Raw genomic sequence first — 25,135 nt, 5'->3', positions numbered from 1 at the left:
TGCTTTGCTGCTTCTGGACCTGATGGAACCATGAATTCAGCTTTCTAGAAAAGCCTGAAGGAGAACGTCTGGCCACCAGTTCTGATTTTAGGCTTACCTTCTGCAGCAGGACAGTTATGTGAAGAACAGCAACAATGTTCCTCAACAGTCATGAGAAAAACTGACTGCAGTTTTCACAAACACTTTGTTGTTGTTGTTGTTGACAAGGGCGACACAAGCAGTTCTTAGATCTGAGAGGAATTACTCAGTTATTGGTTTGAGTTAGAATCAGTTAAATCCTTAGAAGCGCTGAAAGACGACTTGAGAAAAGCAAAGTGGGATAGGGTATATGTCTATGATGTAAACAAGGCGTCTGACTCCTTCATGAGGATACTGCAAAGACTTTATGATAAAAATTGCAATTTGTGCTGTTTTTTGCCAAACAAAGTTATTGATAAACCATGGATGACAAAAGGATAAAGAAACGGCTGTAGAAAGAAAATTTATTTATATAAATGTTTCATAAAATTAAGAACAAAAGAAGCTGAAGAGAAATATAACCAGTGGTGGAGAAAGTACTCAAACACTGTACTTAAGTAAAAGTACAAATAAACAGACAAAAAGGTACTGTAGTAAAAGTAGAAGTAGCACATTAACATTTTTACTTAAGTAAAAGTAAATAAGTACTTGCTTTTAAAATACTTAAAGTATTAAAAGTAAAAGTACTTGCTGAATGTATTACCTAATGTAATGGTCTACATATCTTTGTCTGTGTACCATATGTATAAATTCTGTAATACATTAATAGTGTTGTTCCATTTTACTGAACAATGCTGCAGATAATACATGTTTTTATTGTGTTTACTCTGTGACACAGTTCACACTTGGACTTGTGATTCTGTGCGTCAGAATTTCAGGGATGACCTGCAGAGTTAAATGTCATTAATCAAAATAAGAAAGATGAATGATTATACCTTTGAAAGTTTTTATTCAACACAAATCAAAACCAATGTGTCATTTTAACTGCAGTAAACACATTTAAGTAAAAGTTGTCTGCCTGAACAAAAGGAGCATTAGACACAACTAACAAAGGAACAGGCTCTGATCATTTCAACTCCAGTTTGTCATCAACTCCAGTTAAAATCCTGTCTCTTCAACCTTGTAATGGGTCAGTATTGAACAATATTTTAACTTTCTGACACCATTTTTAAAACTTGGACCCGAGTGTTGAGACATTTGGAGACATCTCTTGTCTCCTAACATCATGAACTGACACATTTTAATATTGCAGCAATAATTTCTAGTTCAAGTTCAGAAGAAGTTGGTTTTCAAAGATTTTTGAGTCCAGTCTGGCTCTTTTGGGAGAGAGAATCTGTCCTGTTGTACTGAGCATTCTTTCAATAAGGCCATGGGTGCAGCATGTCTTCTGGCTGACTCTCTTGCGGTGGAATATATTCTGGGTGTGTTAGCGGTGCTGCAGGTGCACCCAGCTCAGTGACATATATACTAGAATATACATCATTGGACCAGCTCTTCTTGAAGGTGGGCCTAACGTTACCTGCCCACTTTGCAGTGATTCAATGGACCAGTTCCCTCTCACCATTGGTTCCTTTCAAAGTAACAAACAAATCAAAAAGCTGCAACATGAATGTAACTTGTAATGCAACGCGTTATAGAAATGTAGTGTAGTAGAAAGTACAGAGACTTGATGTAAAATGTAGTGAAGTAAAAGTATAAAGTACCCACATTTAACTCTACTTAAGTAAAGTACAGATACATGAAAAATGTACTTAAGTACAGTAATGAAGTATTTGTACTTAGTTACATCCCACCACTGAATATAAGAAATATTAAAACAAGTTAGTATGGATTTTAAGAAAACATAAAAAAGACTATTGGGATTTACCTATCTAAATAAAGGTTGAATAAAAAATAAAAAAAACTTTTACAGTCAGTTTTTGAGTAAAAAAAAAAAAAAACACGAAGGCCCAGTGGGGTTAATAAACAATATGCTAAAAAATGATAAAAAACAAACATGTTTTCCAAATTATTTTGTTAAAGATAGCTCTGAAATTTCAGATAAAAAGAAAATAGTAGACAAATGCAATCTTTTTTTTTATTTTGTAAATGTCAGTCCAAGCCTTGAAGCAAACATCCCAAAAACGAAGTTTGATTATAGAATTATTAAAAATAATCTCAATAGAATATTTATTTCTAAAATAGAAAGAGAAGAAGGAATTCATACGGTTTAAGTCTTTACAAATAAGGGATCAACGGATAATTGACAGATATGGACATGAGATTAGTGAAATCAATAATTCATCTGGTAATTGACCCATTCACATATATTTGTAATTTGTCTTCTTCTACTGGGAGATTTTCTGAAAATATGAAAGTAGCCAAAATTATTCCACTTCATAAAAATAGTGGCAAACATTCTTTTTTAAATTATCGACCTACATCTTTACTTCCTCAGTTTTCAAAAATTTTAGAGAAATTATTTGCTGCCAGTTTAGATCAATTTATCAATAAACATAATATTTTATGTAGTAATCAGTATGGGTTTCGCAAAAATCATTCCTCTTCAATGACATTGATGGATATGCTTGAAGAAACATCTGCCAGTTTAGACAACAAACATTATTTTGTAAATGTATTTGTAGACTTAAAAAAAGCTTTTGATACCATTGGTCACAATATACTGCTAGATAAGTTCAGTGTGGTATTAGAGGTCTTGCGCACAAATGGGTCTCCAGTTATTTAGAAAACAGAAAACGGTTTGTAGAGATAAACAATGTCAGACCTGACTTACATTATATAAACTGTGGAGTACCCCAGGGGTCAGTTATCGGACCAAAACTTTTTATTTTATGTATCACTGATCTAGTTCATGTAGACATCTTCAAAGTATTCTCTTTGCAGATGACACTACTTTTTTCTATTCTGGTGAAAATTTGACAAATGTGTCGGAGGTAGTTAAAAATGATTTGAGTAACATAAAAACATGATTGAATGTAAATAAATTATGAACGAATGTTGAAAAAACGAACTACATGATATTTATCAATAGAGATGTGTTGATTGATGTTGATGGGGTTGAGATTAAGCGTGTGACAGAGGTCAGATTCCTGGGTGTCACTCTTGATGAAAATATAAACTGGAAACCACATACCAATCATTTAAAGATAAAAATATCAAGGATAATTGCATTATTATATAAAGTGGAAGACTCACTAAATGATGAAGCATTGTTGAATTGTATAATTCACTCATCGTTCCCTATTTAGTCTATTGTGTAGAAGTTTGGGGGAATGCCTGTAAATCATATACAAATTCTATTTTTATTCTGCAAAAAAGAGCTGTTAGAATTATAAGTGGAAAACGCTACAGAGATCCAACAAATCCATTGTTCTGTAACTGAAGGAGAAATCCCACACAAAACAGGCTCTAGAGCAATGTGGATATCCTAACTGGGCCTTCTTGAAAGCAGAGAAGAAACCCAAACAGGACTCCAGTCAGCCATCAGGTGAAAAGGAGGAACCCAGACCCAGACCAGTGGTCATTCTGTATGTTGAGGGAGTATCAGAGAAACTGAGACGTTTATTTTCTAAATATAACGTCCCAGTGGCTTTTAAACCCCAAAATACATTAAAGGCTGGTTCATCCCAAAGATCCAGTCCCCCGGCACAAACAGAGTAATGTTGTGTATGCTGTTCAGTGTCAGGAGGGCTGTGATCAGTCTTACATCGGGGAAACAAAACAGCCACTGGCCAAAAGGATGGCCCAGCACAGAAGATCAACATCATCAGGCCAGGACTCTGAGGTCTACACTCATCTCCAGGCCAGAGGTCACTCTTTCAAGGATGAAGATGTTCACATCCTGGACAGAGAGGAACGATGGTTTGAGAGAGGAGTAAAGGAGGCCATCTTTGTGAAAAGAAACCGTCCATCATTAAACAGGGGTGGAGGCCTCCGGGTTCAACTGTCCCCCTCTTACAATGCTGTGATTGCTAGTATCACTCAGCCCTCTGTGAACAGTAAACAGCCATCAGGTGCTAATGATCCATTGTTAGGCTGATGGTCCTTCTTGAGCATGTGACCAGTTGGTTTTGGTTGTCAGCAGCAAACTGGTTGATCCACTCTGAGAAGGTGCTATTTAAGAGACTGAGCTGAATACAGCACCTCAGACTGAGGAAGTCTCTCGGATGAGAGACGAAACGTTTCTACATTTTTTTGCTTTGTTTCGTTTTTTGTTTTTTTGAAAGTCCAGAGGACCAGATTGAACTTTTTTGGATTTTTTCTACCTGGATTATTGAGCATGCATCAGGATGTGTGTGATTAAAAACCCCAGAAGAAATGTGTAAGAGGGTGAATATGTTTTCCCAGCACTGAATTTTTCAACTGGTTTTCCACCAGACTATAGTTGAAGTAAAGGCAGAATGGCTGCATCCTTCACAGGAAGGTCCTCCTGCTCCACAGGAGACATGTTTGGTGTCGCTGTTGGAGAGGCAGACTGTAAAGTCTGTTCATGTCTGGGTGATAAAAGGTGCAGAGGAAAGCTTTAGGCTTAGATTTATACATTAAAGTCATATTCTTAGATGCATTTATGCTTTTGCTGATCTTTCCACAGACTGGAGAGCTTGATGGTGACAACAAACTAAACAAAACAAAGCCCAGGACCGAGATGGAATTACGATTGGGATTTAGGATCACCCTGGTTTGGCTCATCCTGGTTTTGACTCTTTCGAGTCAGAGAGTGGAAGCACAGAGGGCAGGTAAGCAAGACACATTTGAATAAAACACCTGGTGCAGAGTCTCTGCCTGTTCATAATCGTTCCTGTATGTGTCTACTGCAGGCTGTAAAAATGTCCACTATGACTTGGCATTCATCCTGGACACCTCATCCAGTGTGGGGAAGGAGAACTTTGAGAAGATCAGGAAGTGGGTAGTCAACCTGGTGGACTCTTTCGACGTAGCACCTGACAAGACAAGAGTGGCCGTGGTTCGCTTCAGTGACAGGCCCACCACCGAGTTTACCCTGGGGCAACACAAAACCCTGGAACATGTGAAGCAAGCAGCCCGTAACATAGGTTACCTGGGAGGAAATACAATGACCGGAGATGCTATCAGCTACACCACCTCCAACATCTTCACTGAGCGGAACGGAGCGAGGCCGAGTGCCCGAGGCATTCAAAGGGTGGCCATCCTTCTGACAGATGGTGGGAGCCAGGATCATGTCTTGGAACCCTCGAAGGCAGCTGTCAAAGCTGGCATCAGGATGTTCGCCGTGGGCATCGGCGAGGCTTTGAGGGTAGAACTGGAGGAGATCGCAGCTGAGCCAAAGAAAGCCCACGTCTTTCATGTCACTGACTTTAATGCCATTGATAAGATCCGGGGCCGACTGAGGAGAAGGCTGTGTGAAAGTAAGTCATCAGCAGTGGTGGAGAAAGTTCTCAAACACTGTACTTAAGGAAAAGTACAAATTAACAGACAAAAATGTACTCTAGTAAAAGTAGAAGTACCACATTAATGTCTTTACTTAAGTAAAAGTAAAAAGTACTTGCTTTTAAAAATACTTAAAGTATTAAAAGTAAAAGTACTTGCTGAATGTATTACCTAATGCAATGGTCTACAATACCATTAAGTATTCCTACCATATGTGTATTTTCTGTAATACATTAATAGTGTTCCATTTTACAAGTTCCTGGACACACAAGCAACAAACATGCACAGCATCATGTTATTTAACGTCCAAGCAATCACGCATGACCAAGACGACACTGTTGACAACAAGCATGTTGCCAGTTCATGCTAGATTATAATAATTTAATTGTGTTTACTTGTTAGCGGTAGAGTTGAACAAGAAGCTAGTTAAGGTTACATAAGACTTCACTAACCTAAATTAATTTCACATGCACAAGTCAAGTAGCATTTAGCAACTTCCCTTACCTCGATGTGTTTTTTCAGATTTGACAGCGAATTTTTGAAAGACAGGAGTTCATGGTTTCAGGGGAGGCAAAGTTGACACCGGAATCTCCACGAGTTGTTTTTTGAACCAGTGAACTCAAATACATTTTTTAAATAAGGCCATGGGTGGCACGCATCTTCCTGCTGACTCTCCGAGGTGGAATCCATTAGGTGTGTTAGAGCAGGTGCAGCGGGAGCACACAGGTCGTATACATCACTGACCCAGCTCTTTCTGAAGCCGGGTCTAACGTTACCTGCTACTTTGGTTGGTTCAATGGACCAGTTCCCCTCTCGCCATTGGTTACTTTCAAACTAACGAACAAATAAAAAAAACGCAGTGTGACGTGAATGTAACTTGTAACGCAACGTATTATAGAAATGTAGTGTAGTACAAAGTACAGATACTTAATGGAAAATGTAGTGAAGTAAAAGTCGAAAGTACCCATGTTTAATTCTAATTAAGTAATGTACAAATCCATGAAAAATGTATCTAAGTACAGTAAGGAAGTACTTGTACTTGGCTACATCCCACCAGTGGTCGTCAGGCTGGTTTGAGACACAGCAGTCACACAACGAGGTGCCGGCCTCACCCCAAACACTGCAGCATTCAAATGAGACGCTTATTTTAACCTTTAACCACCATCCAGAGGAACCACAAAACCCCACCCCAACCACAAAGAGCAGTCCTGAAACCTTTTGATTTAATACAAAGCTTCAGAGTGGGGGCTGTTAAAGAAATTGGCTCTTACATAATGGTTTCCTCAGACTTTTCTGTGGTGGAAAAATTATTCTTTGATACAGCTGCTTTGGAGCGGAGGTGTTTAACTCTGGAAACCTCAGTGTTTCTTTTCCACTACTGTGTTTAAAAATCCTTTATTTACACAAAGTAGCTCACATAAATGAACCAAATTATTTTTAATGGACAACTTTGATGTATTTTTCCTGTCGAGGCTGGAGTTTATAAATCGGATTTGTGAAGTGGGTGCTGAGTTTCAGACGACGAAAGTGGAAATGCTTCATTTTAAAGTGAGGTTCTGTGAAAATATGAACAAATAAAGGGATAGTCTGAACATTATTGAAGTGATGTCACATAGTTATTGTTACTCATTGACCTTTTGTGATACAGTCTGTCAGTAAGGCACAATCATTTATGCAATATTTTGTGGTCATTTGCAATAATTAGCTGTAATCCACTTTTTGTAGGAATTTTAAAATATGTTTGCGAAAGTAACACAGAGCTGACAATGACGTAATGTTTTACCAGTAAGTGTTTGCTTGAACAACTGTAACATTTAGAAAAATGGATTGTTTTAGAGCAGCAGCGGCCATATAACCCGAGGACTCTCCTCTAAAGCAGATTTTTAAAGCCCACAGTTTGGTTTATGTTAACAGTAAAACATTCACACTGCCACCAGTTTCTCTGTTATTTCAGCTGAAATATAACATTTGTGCAGCAAGTGCCCCAGGACACACAGGAAATGCTACATCTGGCTGCTGCTGTTGCAGTCTGACAGTTCCACTGAAATCCAAGTAAAACATGAACTCTGTGAATGGTTTCAATCTAAAAGGTCCATTAAAGGTTTGCATATATATTTTATTGGTTAGAGTAGCGTTAGATGGCAGTTATGCACTTTAGTCTTGGCCCCGTAATGACTAGCTGTGACTTTGTCAGTTTGATGAGAAAATAAACGCACGGCGCTTCTACAACAGGTAAGATAATTGTTCTGAACCTTTTCACAGAACTCCACTTCAACATGGCTGAACCATGAATTAAAAGAAGTGATGAGTTGGGCAGTAAAACCTAAATATTGATCTTTTCAGGGACTATCATCACTCACCTTTTAAAGATTATTGTAAAGCCTGTGACCTCTGACCTCAGAGGCTACAGATTGTTTACCTGGCCTTCAGAATTGCAGGTTGTATATTTTGCTTTACAAAAGCTCTGAAATAATCATAGACTAAATTTACTAAGGGATGGAAGTGCTGTAGTTTTCCTCCTACAATCTGGACACGACTGAAGCTCCGGCAGCTCCGGTGGTCAGCAGGACGGGCTCGCCGAGCGATGCCAGCTATTTTCACTCCAAAAATTATAGCTCTAATGTTTCATGTGGACATAGCACGGAAACACAGACGTTTTACCTTTAAATCAATAAGTGTCAAAATGAAAACTGACTGCTAGCACAAACTTGTAGCATGTTATCTGAGAAGAAAGAAACCTCAGATTTGAGGGAAAGATAAATTCACTGTATCTGAAGTTGATCAATGTGTGGCGGCTAAAAGAGCTGATGCTGGTTGTAGGTGTGTAATTGTGAAGCAGAGGCAGCTTTTACATCGCTTCCAATTTAACTCACAGTCAGGTCCCTAAATTATAACGTTCAAACCACAAGTGCAGGGAGTTGCTCAGTTCTTCAGCATGTTAAGATTCAGGGCAGTGCAACAAAACCGTCTTTAAATAAGAGTGACGCACTTCAATTCATTCACTGGATGATCATTTTCGGTTGACTTGGTGGCTTTATAAACAATGTAAACCAAGTAAACCAAGCTTAGCAGGCCTTCTATAATCATTAGAAGAGGGTAAACACACAGTGGGATGAACTGAAACGACCAGCTGTGGACTCACTGAAAAGTCTTAAAATGCTGACAGAAAAATTAGCAGATGGGATTTTTTCATGAGACATAGTCACAAAGAAGAAAACCAAGAGAAGATTTGTCTCACATCAGCACCGGAGTGGTTCAAAGAACTCCCTGGCATGATTTACTGTATATAGCTGTGATTTTAGAAAACTGCACATTGTCATAGCAGTTTGAACTGACACTTGACCCAGAGGAGAAGCCACGAGGGGTATTTTTAGCCACAGGCAATAATTATGACCAACGGTCAGGATGATACAGACAGGATGTTGGGTTAATATCAGGTTTGATGAGGGTTTTTTTTAAAGATTAGTTTGAAATAGGGATGGGATTTGTCATCCCCTGTTGCTGAGCAAAGATTATTAGAAATACCTTCCAGCTGTCTTTGTCACGATAGAAACAAGCAACCAGCTCTATGAAGCCCAAAACAAGCCCAACTGGCAACCCACCACAGTGTGTAAAACAGAGGCCGTTTTTAAACTATAGAAACAAACATTTATTGTGGCATTGCACATAAATAACAGCAACATTATGCTAAACAACATACTTTTAAGCTCTGATTTAAAAAATACAATTTGCATATGTGACAAACATGCAAATCATATTTTTTTCCACGCATTTTCAAAAACAAAACATCCTAACATCTGCATGTGAGTGGAGCCCCCTAGTGGTCGGCCACAGTATGAGTGTTTGAGTGTGCGCATGTCGCCTCGCCAACTTGGGCGGGAGAGATAAACAGGAAACGGCGGCGTGGAAGAGACAAACGACCTAACACTTGTCTTTTGCTTTATTGTGCGGAGCTGGAAGATAATCAACTAGTTTCACTCGGAAAGAAAGTCAAGCCCAAATAAGAAACTTCATGTTCAAAAACAAGCCCCCCCCCCCCAAAAAAAAAAAAAACGCAAGCCACGACTCATAAGAATTGCAAGCGACTTTAGGAAAAAACCAAGCCCAAAGCCTCTTGTAATAAGCAGACTTGGCAACACTGGTTGTGAGCATTAGACGCTAACTACACTATATTAGAAAATAACTTCAAAAGTAAACGAGGTATGGACTTCCATGTTGGTGTGTGCCAACAGCTAGCAATAAGAAAGACTCTTTCTGAAAATGGGCTTGCCATGTCAAAATGTAAGATGGCTGCCACCATAAACTGGTTACCTCTATCATTTCAGGAAACTGTGCTTTTCAGTTTGTATATTGCTTAAAAGTATAGTTTCCACAAATGAGTGGGGCGGCCACAGACTATTCTATGGGGGCCAAAGCCACAACTGGCTGCCACTTGGCTCCTTCATCTGACCCCCCCCCCCCCCCCACACACACACACACACACACACACACACACTCAAAGCTACCTCTGTTCTTCTCCACAGTGTAACTCGTCCCCACTTGAATATCATGCAACAAAAACATTTAGGTTTACTTCATTCTCTGTTCAGTTCCAGTCCAGAAAAACACTCATCACAAAAACCACAAACATTCACTATTCAAAGCCCTCAGTGATGGTGGACACTGGCACGCCACTTGTTTACTTCCTAAACCCCCACACTCAAAATGAATCTGTTGAAGACCTAGATGTTGTTCAAATGATGTATATCACCCACTGCCTGTTAGACACAGTTTTAGACAAACATCATTTTATGTTGAAGGGACTGTACTTATATAGAACCTTTCTATCTTATTTCAAGATACTCAAAGCTCTTTACAACAATCTGTGCCTCATGTACCCGTTCATACAGCTCTATACTAGATCTCTACAAAGATAATTGAACAAATCATTCTAAAGAGACTAATCAGTGATTTATCACATTCATACACTGATGGGACACACATCAGAGGCTATGAGGGGTTCAGTGTCTTGCCCAGGGACACTTCAGCATGTGACTTCTGGTGGATTCAAACCCCCAACTCTCACATTGGAGGACGACTGTTCTAACCATTCAGCCACAGCCTCCTTGAAAGGACAGTTTTAGGAGAAGATCATTTTATGTTGAAGGGACAGAGTTTTAGCCATTTTGAATCTTATTAAATGTGTAATGGTGTTATGTGACGTGTCATGAAACTTTGTGAGGATGTTGTGAGTTGTGTTGGTGCTCAGAGTACATGTTGTGTCTCCTTCTACAACAACTACATTTAGTTCAAGTTCTGTAAAACTGTCCAAGTTACAGACATGTTTATGTTTTAGGTTGTGATTGGCTTCAAATGTTAATTGGTTATTCATGTACATACAATCATTACTTTCTGATAATTCATCAAAACCCATTCACTGGTTCACGAGATATTTTGCTAACATTAGAGAAAAGTGATTGCACATATAGTCATGGTAAAAACAATAAAACAGTCACACAATCCAACAGTTTTCAGTCAGGTCATCTGGACAGTTTGTTTTTTTTTGTGCTGAAACGTTTCACCTTCGATCCAGAAGGTTTCATCAGTCAAGGAAACACAACAAAACTGATTCTTCCCCCAACAGCTTACTCTAAAGTGGAACAAACCAGTTCTGCTTGTGATAAGATGGTCTCTTTGGTACGCCCTTCCTCCATTGCCAGCCCTCTTCCTTGTTGACAGTCGTGTCAAACTGGTTGAAAACAATTATCTGGATCATTATCTGGATCGAAGGCGAAATGTTTCAGCACAAAAAAAGAAACTGTCCAGATGACCCGACTGAAAAATGTTGGATTGTAAACCTGGATTATTGAGCATGGACTTTGTTGTTAGTCACACAATGATTATATTTCAGAATCAGAATCAGTTTATTATCGCCATGTCAATGAACGAGGTTCACAAACTTGGAATTTGCTTCGACATAAGGTGCGAATAGTAATAAAGTAAAATAAAGTAAAAATAAAGTAAAGATGAAGTAAAAATGAGAACATTACATAAGACATAAGACCTGTGTACACCCACAAATAAAGTAAAATTAAAAACATAACATAACCATATGTACACCCATACAATAGAAAACAATAAAAAAGCTTAGAGAACAGTACAGATGGAGTATTCAGTTATAAAACAGATGTAATGTGACCAAAGCAGACATTATGAGGTAGCATTATGAGTGTTCAGGAGTCCAACAGCAGAGGGGAAGAAAGTGTTCTTACGGCGGGAGGTTCTGGTCCGAATGGACCGAAGCCTCCTGCCTGAGGGGAGTGGTTCAAACAGTCCGTGTGCAGGGTGAGCAGGGTCAGCTGTGATCCGACCTGCTCGCCTCACAGTCCTGGAGACGTACAGGTTGTGGAGGGATGGAAGGCTGCAGCCGATCACCTTCTCAGCTGAGCGCACAACGCGCTGCAGTCTGAGTCTGTCCCTGGCAGTGGCCCCGGCGTACCACACCGTGATGGAGGAGCTGAGGATGGACTCCATGATGGCCGTGTAGAACTGCACCATCAGCTTGGCCGGCAGCTTGGCCTTCTTCAGCTGTCGCAGGAAGTACAGTCTCTGCTGGGCCTTCTTGATGAGGGAGCTGATGGTCGGCTCCCACTTGAGGTCCTGGGTGATGGTGGTGCCGAGGAACGGATAAGAGTTTGCAGTGGTGATGGGGGTATCATTACAGGTGAGGGGGGGCAGAGGGGCTGTGGCTTTCCTGAAATCCACAATCATCTCCACTGTCTTCTGGGCATTGAGTTCCAGGTTGTTGCTGCTGCACCAGGTCACCAGCCGGTCCACCTCCCTCCTGTATGCAGACTCATCACCGTCCGAGATGAGCCCGATGAGGGTGGTGTCATCTGCAAACTTAATAAGTTTCACAGAGTCATGGCTGGAGGTGCAGCAGTTGGTGTACAGGGAGAAAAGCAGGGGGGAAAGCACACAGCCCTGTGGAGATCCTGTGCTTATAGTCCGAGTGTCCGAGACAGCTCTCCCCAGCTGCACGCACTGACTCCGGTCTGTCAGGAAGTCTGTGATCCACCTGCAGGTGGAGTCAGGTACATGGAGCAGGGAGAGCTTGTCTTGGAGCAGAGCAGGGAGGATGGTGTTAAATGCAGAGCTGAAGTCCACGAACAGGATCCTGGCGTAGGTTCCTGGGGAGTCCAGGTGCTGCAGGATGAAGTGAAGAGCCAGGTTTATTGAGTCATCTACAGACCTGTTGGCCCTGTAGACAAACTGCAGGGGGTCCAACCAGAACTCCAACAGTTCTTAGAAATGTCTGCAAACGTCACATTTGAAGCCAGCAGTGTCTCTAACTTGACTCTCCTGTCTGTTCTTCACAGATGTCCTGTGTCCAAACATGAAGGTTCAGCCCGATCGCTTCAAGCCCAACAGCACCAGTTCTGGTCTTGCAGAGGTTCCAGGTACGTGCACACTGCTGCTTCCTGTGCTGGCAGCATATACAAGCTCAACGTTGTTAGGCATTTCCTCCCACATTCAACTTTTCCTTTTATAAAAAGAGAACAATGCATTTCTCATGCAAAGAGTCAGAGTTTCTCTCGGCTGCTATCTGATTGAAAAGAAAATAGATTTTATTCATGAGTTAGAAGGTGCTTCTTTTAAAGAAAAGTCATTTTCACTCTTTTTGATACTGCTACATAAACCTCAATATCTCTGCAAAAACAAAACACTTTGTTCAATTGTATATACTTTTGAAAACAGATTTATGCATTTCGTGTTCTCAGCAGTTTTTTGTTTCTCTCAACATGAATATTTACTTTAATCTAAAAGGTTTACATTTGCACTCATCCTGTCATCTTGAAAGGTGACATTTACTGGACTGTGACTCGTTCAAGTCAATTCAGTTTATTTATAAAGCTCCAAGTCACAACAGAAGTCGTCTCAGGCACTGAACACAAACATTCATATATAAAATAATAATTGAACATTATTTATCTGAGGAGCAGCTTTGAGTTTAACTCATCACAGAACTCTCATACTGAGCGAGCATGAAGGCGACAGTGGAAAGAAAAACTCCCTCATGAGGAAGAAACCTTTAGCAGAACCAGGATCAGGACAAGAGGACCATCTGCTTCGACCGGCTGGGTTTGGTAGAAAAACGTTGGTGAGTGATATTTGTGAGGGAGACTCCAGAATGGTGACCAGAACAAGAGACAGGACCAGTAACAAGAACTTGAAGCGGCACAGACTCATAAAACACCTAGAGCGTGCACTGGTCACAAGAACCTGTGATTTACTGCAGCAACTGCTGCCATGAACAAAATGGTCAAATGTCTACACCTGGTGTTCTGACTAAATAGCCCTGAGTAATGGCTGACTATGTAAAAAATTATAATGTACATAAAAATGCCCAAAAGCTGTGTGTACCACAAAATGTAAGGACAGAAGAGAAAAGGGAAACGTCTCTGTTTACGTCAGCAGCTTTGATATTTCCCTCAGTGAGAATGTGATCTGACCAGAAATGAAGCTGATAATGTAGCCATTTAAAAGTGTCTTATAAAGCCGATATAATCACTGTTAATTATTGAACTGGCTTGTAGATGGTAGTGTCTGTGGCATATGTTGCTGTACAGACTGAATCATGCAACACTTTAGAACAAATTATTAAATAGTACAAGCTGCTATTGGCTCTGGTTCATTGTCTGCTTCTTGTACTTGTACTTCTTCAACTCAGCTATACGTTACGCGCTGATTACTGTAATTAACTTCAACCAACGAAGCCTACGTATACTGTACACAATCTACATGTTAAACAAGGTAGTTTCAAATTCATCAACCACATGAACTTGTAATTATTCAAACAACTAAAAACTCTTGAAATTGTTGGAAGTCAGTCTCAAACTATTGATTGACTTCAGACCATTAGTTAAACCCTAAATATTTTTCTTCAACAACATCCAGTTGTTTTACACGATTGTTGCATAAATTGACAATAGTTGTGAATTATATTGGGCGGCTCAGTTGGTAGAGCTGCGGCCTCTCAGCGAGGAGGTTGCCAGGTCCTGGCCTGAGGTCTTTCTGGTGGAGTTTGCATGTTCTCCCCGTGCATGCGTGTGTTTTCCCCGGGTGCTCCAGTTTCCTCCCACAGACCAGAAACATGCATGTTAGGCTGACTGGTGACTCTAAACTGTCTCTAGGTGAGAGTGTCCCTGTGATGGACTGGAGACCTGTCCAGGGTGTCCCCACCTCTCGTACAGAGACTCGTTAACGTCCTGGGTCGGCTCGCTCCTGCTCTGGACAGCCTCCAATGCGAGTCACTGTGTTTATGAAGTAGTCCACGATCACTTTTGGGTCAGTGTTAGTGAAATATGCCTCCATCCACATTATGTAACGACTAAATCCGTGAATGAAGCCATTAATTGCAATGCCACATGGCTTGAGTTTATCATAATAATCCATGTCCCACAGTGCGTTGGTCCGCCTGCTACTCTACTGCTGAGGCCAACATTCATCATTTTACTGCAGTTGTAAGACGACTTCTTGGTGTCGGAGTTCTGATAACATTAGGACTTTATTCTGGTAATATATGAGTTTATTCTCATATTGTTTCTACTTTATTCTCGTAATATTTCAGCATTATTCTCCTACGACTTTATTCTCGTCCGCAGTGTTTTTCTTTTCTTAGCGTGACCTAATATTCTGTCGTACTTAATATTTTCTGAGTTTCATGAGAAATTTTGCCAACACTGCAGATAAATGCATGCACATAAAATACATTTCTGTTGATTTAGTCTGTATTTCTATTTTAACATTACTACCCTGAAGCTGACTGACGTTTTTACTTCATGCAGTCAAAAGCCGTCAGGTTTTTCTCAGAAGTCTTGTATAGCATTTTACCGAAGAGGGCGGATATTATTACAGACTGTCTTCAGGGGGATCTAAGTTCCTGTCTGTCTCCAGCCCATGTCCATTACACTAAGAGAAAAAACAGATGCTCCACTTGTTCACGCTAACGTTGTGTCCAAGAAAACAGAACAAGGAGTCACTTTCACAAAAAACAATGATTTGGGTAGATTTCTTTTTGTGTGCAGATTGTACTGTTGTTTATATGAATACTGGTCTGAGCTGCGTTTGTCCAAGAACTGGACTTTTGTTTGACTTTGAAAACTAAGGTTGACTTCAGAGGATTCAAACTGGAAAACATTTGGAAGCATGAAAAACTTGTGTAAAAAACTGAACATCTGCATCTATTTCATACACCTAGCATGCTGCCTGTTCATAACCAGCACGAGGCTAAAAGTGAGGTGCCGCCAGAACTGGATGTTAAAAGGATAATCTGTTCATTTTTCAAGTGATGTCCTGTTTAATAATTATCAGTAGTTTTCCTTGTCAGCGGTGTAATCAGTCATAGAGCACAAAGTCTGGAGAAAAGAGCAGCAGACCTCCAGGCTAGGCTAATGGCTGGCCAGGTGAGGGCTTACTGTCATTGTTCAGACATATTGAACAACTTTTTCTGAAAAGCAACATGCCGGACTGAAAGGACTTTAAATTTGCTAATACTACACTAGATACTTGTGCACAACACCCTTTCTTTAGGTTCTTGCTGTTTTCTCGTCTGAACGTGGTTTGAGTGCTGAGCGTAGACCGTGCCGAGAGGCTGCTGAACAAGTGCATCTACTGGAGGTTGACGACATTCTTCGAGTGATTACATCATCACCCTGACTTGTGTAAACAGAATTAGAAGAGGAACACGATGTGACAGCAGTATATCTCGAGTCTCTTTCGTCTGAGGATCACTGCAGTGAGGAACCCTCAAGGCCTTCTATGCCTTTAGAGAAGGTCTAAGAATTCAGCGCACGAGATTATACGCTTCAAATTTTATTCAATTTTTATTTGATGTAAATTATATATTTTCAAAGTAGTTTTTTGTATTTGGGGCAGCTGTGGCTGAGTGGTTAGAGTAGTCGTCCTCCAATGCGAGAGTTGGGGGTTCGATTCCACCAGCATTCACATGCCGAAGTGTCCTTGGGCAAGACACTGAACCCCTCGTTGCCTCCGATGTGTCCCATCAGTGTCTGAACGTGATGAAGCTCCGATAAGTCTCTGTGCAGATCTAGTAAAGAGCTGTATGAATGTGTGAATGAGGACACAGACTGTGATGTAAAGAGCTTTGAGTGTCACCATCAAGACAGAAAGGAGCTATATAAATACAGTCCATTTATCATTTGAGGAAAATTATTTAAATTCATGAAAAATATGTTTATCCAATCAAATTATTTTAAATGTGTGTCTCCAGACCACAACGTACTTAAAGGAGCTGTCATTGGTTAGGACGTGCGTGTGAGGAGAGAAGGCACAGCTCAGTCAGAAGCTGTCCAGAATGAGTTTGTTCATTAACTGACAGGAAAATGAACGACTCACAGTGTGGACGTAGAGTGGGTGGGGCCAAAACACGGAGCTCTGAGCCTTCGAGCCGCCACGAAGGCAAGTTTTTTATTTTTTTTATTTTACCACACAAAGATTTGGGATGCATTCAATTGCTACCTGTAAAATAAATAAATAAATAACTCTCTGAAATCGTAGTTTGTCATAAAAAATGAAAGTTAAATGTCCCATTTAAGTTTACAGAGATACTTTTACATTACAGTTGTGTTTTGGTTTCATTGCACAATGATATTTTACAGAAACGGTAAGATCTGTGGGTTAGTGTTACATTTATACAATAAAAACATTTATTTAATAAAAAAAATAGAAAAATAATTTCCAGTTTCGAGAGTTTGAGGTTTGTGAAACTGAAGGGAGTGTCATGAGAGGGAGTGGTGGCACAGAGGTTAGAGAAGGTGGGCCTGTGATTGGAAGATCAACTCCCGGTACCGACAACATCAAAATGTGGGAGGGAAAGGTGAAGCACCGACACCACCCGCCACTCTCATTTCCCCACTCTGGGCCCTTGAGCAAGACCCTTGACCCCCACCATGTGCTCCCCCGGGCGCCCTACATGTCAGCTCTCTGCTCCACACAGAGGCTGCGGCAGCTCGGAGTCTGTGGTTGAGTCAGGAAGGACATCCAGAGTAAAAATAACTGCCAAGTCTTCGTGCGACTCGTTCACTGTGGTGACCCCTGAAGAAGGAGCAGCCGAAAGAAGAACAAAATTAAGTTGTTAATAATATAAATAATAATAAAACTAATAATGTAATAATATAATAATAATATAATGAAGTAAAGTGATGTAATTGAACTGCAAATACTTAGCATTTAAATGCATTTAGGTTGCTACATTGTCATCTTCTAAGTGAAGGCCTCCCTCTTTTAGTCATGGTCCACCACTGGAACATTGTTAATAAAATGCATAAATGATCAGTTTGGATGTTAAAAAACGGCACCAAGGATGAAGGAAGCAACAGAGAGGCGCATCTCCACAGAGGGAATGTGTTGCAGAGCAGCTTGACAAAAATCTGCCTGAACTAGCAGAGGGAGGAGGGGGAATAATTTGATGATGATGATGATTAGGGGTGTACAGATTGATCCCGATACTGATACAGTTATCCACCTTGGTATCACATCAGACTGATACTGATGTGATGGGATAGTTAGCTTTCTTCTCTCCTCTTCTTTCAGTATGTTTCGCCCATGCTAGCTGTGCAACGAAGGGGAAAAAGGTTTATTGTTCGTTTAATAATAAAAGCAAATCCTGAAACTATAATTACCTGCTTGGTACTGATTGAATGTTTGCCAATTCAGTACAAAGGACAAACATGTAAAAAGAACAAGCTGCATACATTTTGTTTAGCGTATGTAGAAGCTGTGTAACATTCGTCCTGTCTTTCAGTGTCTGTATGTGATTGACATTAGAGGTGCTGGCCCTGCTTGATCCCACATCAGTCCAACCTTTTGCAGTATCTCACACCACCAGTGATGACAGCAGCACTGTGAGTGCTGCATGCTCACCACACAGGAGTAGAGCGTCACATATACAGCACTTTGGACTTGTATGACACACAAGTAGCGACTGTGAAGTACTTTTATAGTACTTTAAGGTGCAGAAATTGTACAATGCCCGTGCGTCACTTGTCTTACTGTCATCACAGAGCCCCCTGCTAGCTGTACCCCTGACTCGGTTCAGACATAAATAAGAAGCACAGGTTCCACATGTTTGGTATGCATTCACATATTTTCCTTTACAATTTGCACATGACCACAAGTCTCCACAGCCCGCGAGACTTTAATGAGCTGAACAGCCTTGATTTGCAGAGTTTTGGTGTTTGTCAGAGCAACCGGGCTCAAAAACATTTGACATGTTTAACTTTGGTGATAAGATCGTTTGCTACAAAGCGAGTAGCTTGATAGTAAACTAATAAAGGGCCATCTTTACATCTGATGCTTTGTTCGACACGTTCGAGTGCTGTTTTGCTTCTACTGTACCGAGCAGAGCATGTTCATGTTTGGTGACAACGGCATCTCTTTGCTCTGTTAAGACACATTCTCACATTTCTGCCTCTGGCCAAGTGCTAATTATGTGGTTTTTACTTTTCCGCTCAGCTGCAAAAAGAATCACAGTTAACTTTGGATAAATTAAAAAAGGCTGTTTTTGAAAGCGGATGTGTTATTTTGTTCTGAAGGTGTTATGAATGGGTCCTGTCAGGCAGATTTTTTTATTCTATTTTTATCCCCTCACTAAGACAATAAGATTCCTAAGAATAGAATATTATAAGATTCAACACAACTTTTCATTCCATACATTTCTCTTTGATGTTTAGCTTCAAGCATAAAGCTCTGTGAGAAGATTTAAAATGATATAATGTCCCGCAGCGCCGGCGGAGTTGAATAGTGAATATTTAAAGTTTTCCAGAGGAGTGTGTTTCTGCACTAAAACTGAGCAGGAAATGCAAATAAACCTTAACCTTGTTAATGTTTACGTAATAAGTAAACCTTGTTTTTGGTGCAAGGTATTCAAGTGGGAAGAAGTTACATTGTGTATAAGAGCAAAGGCAGTTTTTATTTTTTCTTGTCCGAGGCAGCACAGTGACGGATCCTGGCGAGTGGACGGAACAACTTCATCCACGACCACGTGCAATGGTGGAACCAGGGGTGGCCAGTGGTCTTGGCCAACTCAAGGGCCACCCCAATCATTTGAAGAAACTACACTATTAAGCAAAATAAAATGAGAAAACATAGTTTTCTCAAATGACTGGGGTCAGTTTTCATGCATATAAATATAATTGTAGCCATCTTGGATTCAGAGTGGCAGCCCAATGTGTGATGGTGAGTTTTCCTATGTGCAGCCAAACACCAGAATGAAAGTGTATGCCTCACTTATATTTCATATTTGCTCACAACATGCACACACTCAGAGTTTTTCCAATTCCCCTTCTTCTCTCCACGACAGAGGACCATTAAAGGCCTAACTCCTCAAAGGAAGGCACGTTGGCTGTTTTTAAATGAAGTCATGTCATGTTGATTTAGTTTGGCTCAAACTTTGAAAATACTGTTGTTTGTGGTCTTATACAATATTATATGTACGAACAAACACAGGTTATAACAATATCTGTGTGATTCATTGAGCATAGCCTGTTTTCTAGTGGGTAATGTGGATTAGATGTGGTGGCCATCTTGAATTGGGTGATCTCCGAGAAGTAGTGTGGGAGTTGTAGAGAAATTTAAATAATTAAAAACATTTTACTGAAACTGACTCCATGTGGTTTGTTGCAAAAAAATAAATAAATACAGACTTAGCTTGTGACAAAAGATCATGCTCAATAATCCAGGTATAAAATCCAACAATGTTCAGTCAGGTCATCTGGATGATTTCTTTTTTTGCTGAGACGTTTTGTTCTTCATCCAAAGGACTTTCTCAATCCAAGAAGCCACCAAACAAAACTGATTCCCACAAATAGCATACTCCATAGTGGAAACAAACCAGTTTGCTGGTGCTAAGAAGGTCTCTGGGGCCCACCCTGTTTGGATGAAGGACGAAACGTTTCAGAAAAGAAAACTTCCAGATGACCTGACTGAACAATGTTGGACTTAGCTTGTGAGTTAGCGCTCACAATGTGTTCGTGCAGTCTTCAGCTGCTACTACACCAACTTTTAGGCTAGTGTTTATGAAACTGATGGAGTTATAAGCATTTAGTTTTGTACTTAAAGATCAGTTTGCTGTGGCAGCCATCTTGAATTGTATTGATCCAAAAAGTTCATCCAAGGTAGATGTGCTTCCATTGTTCACATTCCTGTCGATGGAGGAGCACTGAGGAGAACATAGTGAAGTGTTGGGTTTGGCTCCTGTGCGGCAGGCAGTCGTGTCTTCCTCAGGTCACTTCTTGGAGAGCATTCATTTCAGGGTCCACTGTGGTGGGCTGACGTCTGAAGATGATAAAAATGTCCGGTGATTTCCCAGAAGACATCTTTAATATATTGTTTCTCGAGGTTGTAAGTGTGCACACTGGTTGTGTGTACACACAGAGATGAAGAGGACTACAAGGATCCCTCCAGCAGCCACACTTACACTCAGCCTTCTTTAAAGTGGCGCAAAGAGCGTTTGATTCTCTGTGATGTCAGGAGCAGTTCCCACTGATCAGGATTTGACAGCCAAGACTTGTGGTTTCAGTCACAGTCCTGTCTGACCCCTCAGGATACTGAACGCACACACACACACACACACACACACACACACACACGATGTGGTCGTGTGCTCACTATCTTCTGCACAAGTGTTGCCATGTGCTCCGATCAAGCGAGCTCTGTGTGCATGTCTTCGTCTTTCCCGCTCAGTCAACTCATCTGGCTTTTGCCACAGATCGCCTCGTTGTTCGTTCCCGGCTGTCCAAAATAACTTTTCAGCTTGATTATACGCTGCTAGCTGCCAGTCCAAATTACAGCTCTGTGTTGGTCGACCCGCGAGCAGACACAGAAACGGAGCACGGAGCAAACATACCCCACACAAGTCTGGTGACAGAGAGAACGACACATCTGATAACCAGTGCAACTGCACAGAATGACGTCGTATTTCTTTGTATAATTTGTGTTTAAATGTTCTGGACTGTAAAAAGGCAACAATAAATAATAAATACAATAGAGTAAGTACGTTTCTTTTGGCTGCTCCCTTCTGCAGGGCTCACCAGCAAGCGAACTCACCTGAAAGGTTTTAACATGAGCATTTTCCAGCTGATGCTCCCTGCCAGTCAACATAAAACCATTATGATGGAAACGTGAACAAACTGTTTGGAAACGGCCTGGCTGCTTCTTTAAGGTTCGTTCTGGTAAAAAGAAAGAACGTCTCACCTCATTTTGACGACCAAGTCAACATTTTTCCTTGTTTCGTCTTCCCTTCTCAGCCTCAATGTAAATGCAAAGTTTGGCTAAAATCTCACACCTAAACCACTCTGTGACAGAAAATACTTTGAAAGGAAAGCTTGCAGTCAACAGATCTTCAGGAGGCAACATTAGGAATTTCACTATAACTTTAAGGACCAAGAAAGAACAGAGCATCTGCTAAATGTTTGCAGTTTTAAGCCACAGAGGAAACAGCACCATCTCCTGACCCTCTTTGTGTGAACACACATTAATGAGATGTTTATTATTTTTGATGGTTATAATGACATAAACAGGATGCTAACCCTCAGAGTGCACCTCTGACTGAAACTTAGCTGAGTCATTTACCGTCTGAGTGCTGAGTCAGCATTCACACCACCTGTGCACAGTACCTTCCGTATATTTTGGACTCTACTTCTGCAAACCGTTTGATTTTTCAGCCATTCAAGTATCAAAACATTGATCTCATTCAGGATATTATAGTCTTTGTAACGTTTACATTTTTTGAAACAATAAACTTTGTTCATGGGTTTTTCTCATTAAAATACAGTATATCTGCGTTTCCACAAATCCTTGAGAATCTTTGTGCTCTTCAAAATCTACTCCAGGACTTTTGCTCCATTTCTGTCTTCTTTTTCATATCGTTATTATTTTTATACATCCTTCTTGTTTTTAATCATCTTTTACATCTTCCTATGCATTTTTGCTGTCCTTTTGTATTGTCATGTCTCATGATGCATCATCTTTGTCTTTTTATGCATTATTTTATAATTTTAGAGTCATGTGTACGGGGAGTGGTGGTGCAGAGTCTGGAACAGGCGGGCCTGTGATCAGAACGTCTACAGAAGACAAAAAGTGTCCTTATGTGTTCTTTTTGTCTTTTAATTCAGGTTATTCACTTTCTTTATTTTGCATAGCCCCAATTTGCAACAAGCATAACCTCAAGGCAATGTACAACAACATTTACTTACATTATAAAACACCAATTAGTAAAAGTTATCTATCTAAGGAAGCCAGCAAATTGCATTTAAGCCCCACTTAGTTGCATCCTCTCATCCTGAGCAGCACACGGGTGACAGTGGAATGAAGTAACTCACCAGAAGAAACCTCCAGCAGAACCAGACTCAGGATTTTCTGCTTCCTTTTGGTCTTTATTCTCCCTATGCTTCTTTTAAATGTATTTGGGTTTTTGTTTGTTTGTTTTTGGCCATCCTTCTTTTCTTTGCCTCTTCATTTTCTTCCTCATCAAATATTTCCCCAAACACTGAAAGTTTAAGTTATTACTCAACTCACGTTCTCTTTTTTCAGTAAATTTCAGCTGTCATTTAGCCCTCAGCGTTAACACACATTTTCACAGAACTTGCAGATATTTTGAGTTCAGTTCAACGTGAGAACTTTGCATTTGTTGTTTTTTCTCCTCTGTTGGTGTCTCTGTATCCAGCAATGTTCAGTCAAATCGTCTGGTCTGTTTCTTTTTTTGATGATCAGAAAATAGAAACAGTCCAGATGACCAGACTGAACATTGTTGGAATTTTTACCTGGATCATTGGGCATGAACTTAGACTTGTCTCTGTATCTTTCTACCTGTTTCCAGGCTGTTTCTGATAATATTTAGTAGACGTTCCCAGTATCATTTTAAAAGATGACTGTTCTGTTTGTGCAGGAACGTGTTAAGGTTTCGCTCGTTGTTTTGTCGACAGCGGTCTTGATGTAAAGCCGTTCTTTCAGACAGCAGACTGGCAGCTTCAGCGCTACACAACCCTCCTAGTGCTGGCATCACCATGGTTACAGCACTGGTTTGCTGTGCAAGGGAGTGTCCTTTCTGGACCACCTAAATATGGTCTGTGGTTAGACCACTTCAGATCACACGTGCACACACTCAGACTTGCCAGAAGGCCTAGCCAGAAATGGCTATTAGTTCTTTTCCTCTGGCAGCAAACTGAACAAACATTTCGTTTGTCCATCAGACGGCTCTTATTTCCAGCTGCTCAGAAATACGATGATTTCAACTTTTCCCCCCGCAGCGGCTACTGGGTGTGGTGGGGCTGGCCCAGTTAAACTTCAGGACACTACCAGATTTCTGACAAAACCAGACCTCAACCTCAATGTTCAAAGAGACCCGTGTTTGGAGGAGAGTGTGTGAGAAAACACCAGACTGAGTTGTTTTATTGTGAATTGCAGGATTTGACCTGATGCAGTACTTCAGTGTGAAAGACATTCTGGGGACCAGAGACGATGACGGTCAGAGTTCATACGTTCGTCTCGGCACCATGCCCATTGTCCAGCACACAGAGTAAGTGAGCACCACTGGGAACTGATCACACCATTTCACTTCCTTAGGGGCCTAAGAGTGAGGGGTGGGAAGGAAGGGGGTGGAGCTTATGCTAGTTATCAAAATGTAAGAGTGTGGTTATACCTGGACAGGTCACCAGTTCATCACAGGACCACTGAGAGATCCATCCATCCATCTGTAACAATTTGTTGAGCCAACCACTTCACAACCATGCAACCCAGAAGTCAACCAGAAATATGGAAAGAATAAAAGTGTACTGTGAAACGGATCTGTAGAGAAACAGAAGCAGCGAGTGGTACACTGATGCCCCTGTGGCCACTATTTAATGACAAGGTTTTAAGCACAGATGTTGTGCAGTGCCTCCCCGGGTACAGGTGCACCAGTAACAGTAACAATAAGTTGTGTACTTTGTAGTTGTCAGCAACTAATGCCTAACTGTGGCTCAATATCTGTAAAACTAACTGAGTTACGTATAGCACGTTTGTGTTTGCTAAGCTTTCTTAGCTGTGGCAACCATCTTGATTGAGAATGCATTTTCAAAAACTAATCTGTTGTAGATAAACATACTTTGTACAATGGTAGCTCATTGAGAGCTTCATTAAAATGTATACTTAAGTTCTTAGGATATTTTCAATTTATTTTTTCTTATGCTAAACAAACACGTGTAGACACAGACATAGAACCTTTGGTGATGGGCAGGTAGTTACAAAACTAAAATTTAAGTGAACTAAAGAGAACATAAACAGAACTGTGAACATATGACCCTGCACATGCTAAAGCAGTTATAAACCTTTTGTATGTCACATATAAATGCAGAGGCCCTTTGAGAATTTCATGAAACAATTAAATGAGTTGTTCTTTCTTCTGATGAGGTCAAAGACAGAATTCCTGATTCAAAAAAGCCCCTTTTCCACAGCTCCTCTTCAGCCCGGTTCGGCTCGATTCAACTCGACTCAGTTCGCTACACATTGTGTTTCAATAGCTCCTTTCAGTATTGGTTCTAGTGGGTGGGGTTCAAATAGACGTCAAGCGCCTCACCAGCTGGTGGTCGTGAGACACAAACAGGTCTCAGTACAGGGTGAGAATTTATGTTGAAGTTTCTGGTAAATTAAAAAGAATACAGATTATTAAAAT

The 25,135-nt window shown here is 40.6% G+C and overlaps 1 protein-coding gene across 1 annotated transcript in view; it reads left to right on the top strand.

Moving 5' to 3' along the window:
- The first annotated feature begins 4,663 nt into the window (after positions 1-4,663).
- Positions 4,664-25,135, top strand: part of col22a1 (collagen, type XXII, alpha 1) — a 132,145-nt gene continuing 111,673 nt past the window's right edge. Inside the window, exons 1-4 of the mRNA XM_037692817.1 lie at positions 4,664-4,754; positions 4,836-5,402; positions 12,783-12,863; positions 23,890-24,001. Coding sequence (XP_037548745.1) covers positions 4,664-4,754; positions 4,836-5,402; positions 12,783-12,863; positions 23,890-24,001 — 851 coding nt within the window. The remainder of the gene's footprint in view (positions 4,755-4,835; positions 5,403-12,782; positions 12,864-23,889; positions 24,002-25,135) is intronic.

This window comes from Nematolebias whitei, chromosome 19 (assembly GCF_014905685.2).
Source record: "Nematolebias whitei isolate Nwh7 chromosome 19, NemWhi1, whole genome shotgun sequence".
Lineage (NCBI taxonomy): Eukaryota > Metazoa > Chordata > Actinopteri > Cyprinodontiformes > Rivulidae > Nematolebias > Nematolebias whitei.
This window is presented reverse-complemented; position numbering and strand designations above follow the sequence as displayed.